The sequence below is a fragment of the Pyxicephalus adspersus genome, chromosome 2, assembly GCF_032062135.1.
Source record: "Pyxicephalus adspersus chromosome 2, UCB_Pads_2.0, whole genome shotgun sequence".
Lineage (NCBI taxonomy): Eukaryota > Metazoa > Chordata > Amphibia > Anura > Pyxicephalidae > Pyxicephalus > Pyxicephalus adspersus.
The window spans coordinates 90,158,582-90,162,214 of NC_092859.1; the positions used below are offsets into that span (position 1 = coordinate 90,158,582).

Below are 3,633 nucleotides of genomic sequence, written 5' to 3' on the forward strand. Positions count from 1 at the left end.
TTTTTTTTTTTTTTTTTTTTTTTTTTTTTTTTTTTGTTCCTTGGTGTCAATGGCAAACGTTTATTTTAGCTCGCCAATTAGGCACGGCTGTAAACCTTTTCTAGTGATCTCTTTTGTGCATGCCTGATTAATGTGAAATTGCAAAACCGTACATATTTTTAGTGTTAAAATACCAGAGTCTGTTTGATGCATAATGGAAGTTGTTACGCTTGTGGCTGCAGTGATGGAATCCAGATGGATGGGTGCTTGAGCTTTGAGTGAAAGTGTCTGGCTCCACTGTGGTCCATCATGCAGTATTTTAATAGTTTCAAAGCCCCGCTCTTTTGTGAGCGTGCCCTATTTCCTTGAGACCAGATTTTCTCACTACTTTATAAACTGGGGGAAGGGTGGATTAAGAAAACATAAGTTTTACATTTTTTTGTTAGAAAAGGATTTTTCCCCCCTCCATTATTCCATGAAGATTTCTGTTCTAAAGTATTGTATGCGGTAAAATCACATCATTCCATTTTTTCAATTTTAAGGTGGTGTTGTATTCCAAAAGTGAATCTTTTGTACAAGTTTACACTTGTGATGCATAATAAAAAGAATTTTGTAATTCCCGTGAACAGTATGGAGCCATGTAGGCGGAAAGCCTCGGGTATTGAGAACCTCTAAAGGGGTTGCATGCTGCTCATCTGATTTGCATGTTTATTCATTAGAAAACGTGAAGTCAGCAGCTTTCCGCCTATACGTAGGTCAGATGTTAATAAATTCCAAATCATGGTCTCGACTGTCTCCCAGCTTCATCTGGATTTCATTAATTGTCGACATGTGCTGCTATATACAGTGGAAGAGGCAAGGTGAAGAATAAGACTCAGAAATTCCAGTTGCTTTTAAACATCCATACCATGATGTAATGTGATCAGAGCAAAACTTTCCTTTTTAATTTGCCTCTGCAGATTTTTGTTTTAACTGTTTGCTGTCTGTACATGGCTTGCCATGAAATGTAGTAGGGAAAAAGCTAACTCAAGGGTATGAACCTAAAGAAAAAAAAATATATTAGTACGTCTTATGTTGGTGGAGTACTTTTTTTCTAATACTTTTTTGTAATACTTTTTCTTATACTCTCTTTTCTATACTTAATAAGTTCATAAAAGGCACCAAATATAACTGATTAGTTTGCACATTTTAAGGAAAAAGATTGTGTATTTGTTTTGTGGTTTCCGAATAATGCACCATTTTCTTGGTGTTTTGAGTTGGTTTTTGTTCATCTGGTTTGGTTCGATGGCCAGTTGGAATCATTGACCTTTTAGGGCAGTGTAAAACCATCACTTACAGCAACAATTTCTTAACAAAACAGTTGAGGATTTATTGTTTTGCTTGCTAATAAACAAACATTGTCATACTTGAATAATCTTGAACTGGCCACACATGGAGCTGTTGGATAATTCATTATTAGCACTGCATTGTGTGTGGCCATGTAGCACTTAAGCTAGATCTACATGGAGCGTGTTGGTGTAAAATCTTTTTTTATTTTGGAACAAGACCCTTAAGGTTTCCAACCTGCAGGATCTTGTCTAGCTTTTACTCATTTTTGTGACCAATGTTTAGGAACTGTGTAAATGCTGTATAGTATTAAAGTATTGAAGATAACTATGCATGTTGGGGTTTGACAACTGTAATGTACAGAATAAGTTTTGGCAGCAATAATATAATATTTGTACTTCAAACAAACAGCCATTGGAGTGTCATGTGACTTGCTAGTAGTGCTAAATCAGTCGTTTTTGTACTGATTATTTTTTTTCCCATTTTTATAGGGATTTAAGCCAAAACAAACTTTCTTCCGTCAAAGCAGCATCCTTGAGTCATCTTCACAACCTTCGTGAATTGTAAGTTCTTTGGTCTTTAAGTTCTTAAGCTGTGGACTCCATTTGATAATGTGTTGCATATGCATTGTAAACATGATTGTTTTCTCAATTCTCAGGAGGCTCAATAGAAATCAACTGAAGACTATACCCAATTTGGGTCCATTATCTGCAAACATAACACTACTTTCTCTGTAAGTACAATTATTCAGATATGTATTTTTTTTAGATGTTAAAGCCCACCATTAAGGGAGGCTATAATGAAATGATAATGGTAATAGGTGTAAAATAGTTGGTTTTAGTGGATATCTTCATTGTATGGTCCAGTGTAGCCTATCACTACAGCTAAATGCATCTCTAGGGCTTGTTAGGGTAAACCGTAATAATGAACTATTACTTTTCCCCCATTTTTGTTCTGCTGAATGCACTTTAAACGTTTTTATATCTGGTTTAAAAGTCCAAATGTTGTGGATTGATAACTTCCTGGGTACAAAGAGCGGGTTTTAAAAATGAGATGTTCTTAGTAATCCATGAGAAATGAAGTAGAAATAGTGGGCCACACTTGCTTTGGAAAGCCCAAAATACACTGTGTTGTCTTGATCATGTGGAAGGCACACTTTTTTTTTATTTTTCTGTACTGCAACTTTACAACATGGCAAAATGTGCATGTATTGTAGACATGTTATTACATTTTGCATTGGCATTGGGGAATTGTGTGCACCATTCTGTGTTCATATTTTGTCTATTTGCTTGCTTTTGAAAACTGACCTGTATATAGTAAGTATTTAGGTTATGTAAAGAAGAAAAAAAAAAACAAATTATATGTTATTAGTTTGAATTTTTTTCCATATTTTGTAAGCTGAACATCAGAGCCAAGGATTCTCATAACCGAATGCTGATAACTTCTCATGTAGCATGCTGCAGTAGGAGATCAGAGTTACCTTAGTAGGGCTTGTTACCATGCACAGGCAACCCATAAAAGTATTTGTTGGTTTTCTACTGAATATGAAAAAGTAGAAAAGAGAATTGTTTTAACACACAACTAGAATTATACTATTTTGGGCATTTTAAATCTGATGTTTTGTGATACAGAATCTATTATGCCTACAGCCATAAGAAATATCCGTGTTGTACAAGAAGAAAAAAAAAACACCTAGTGTACAAAGGCGTCACTGTGCAGCAGGCTGGATTATAAGTGAACACTTTCAGGCTGCAATTGAGAGGGTGTGCAGCTCAGGAAATTGCTGGCCCCTGCTTTAACAAGCAATGCTGCAAGGGAAAGTTTATCACTTGGGTAATTTATAACTTTAACACCTTGTCAGCAATTACCTTGTTAATAAACCAGTATTGTGCTTTTCTGCTTTGCAAGGAGCTACACCTGTACCATTTATTGCACTTTTTTGTATACCACAAGGATTCTTGTATATGGATGCAATGTATTGGCAACATACAATGAAAAACCTTTTCTTTTATACAGTTTTATTTAAATAATGTTTTTCAATGTTGAAGATTGTGTATTGATTTATGGCTTTATTGTACATTTGTTACTTGATAATTACTTTGCATCTGTTTTTTTTTCTTCCCCAGAACAAACAACAAAATTGATATAATTTTACCAGAGCATCTGGAACCCTATCAGTCGCTAGAAACCTTAGATTTGAGTAACAATCTCATTACTGAACTTAAAACACCGTCATTTCCTGTTCTGAGGCTGAAATACCTGTAAGTGGCTATTGAGTTTTAACTTCTTTTTTTTTTTTTTTTTTTTTTTTTTTTTTTTTTTTTTTTT

General features: G+C 34.6%; 1 protein-coding gene across 1 annotated transcript in view; it reads left to right on the forward strand.

The window, feature by feature from the left end:
• The window catches only part of LRIG3 (leucine rich repeats and immunoglobulin like domains 3), a 20,605-nt gene that overhangs the window by 6,864 nt on the left and 10,108 nt on the right, over positions 1 to 3,633 (forward strand). Inside the window, exons 2-4 of the mRNA XM_072401426.1 lie at positions 1,797 to 1,868; positions 1,964 to 2,038; positions 3,432 to 3,566. Coding sequence (XP_072257527.1) covers positions 1,797 to 1,868; positions 1,964 to 2,038; positions 3,432 to 3,566 — 282 coding nt within the window. The remainder of the gene's footprint in view (positions 1 to 1,796; positions 1,869 to 1,963; positions 2,039 to 3,431; positions 3,567 to 3,633) is intronic.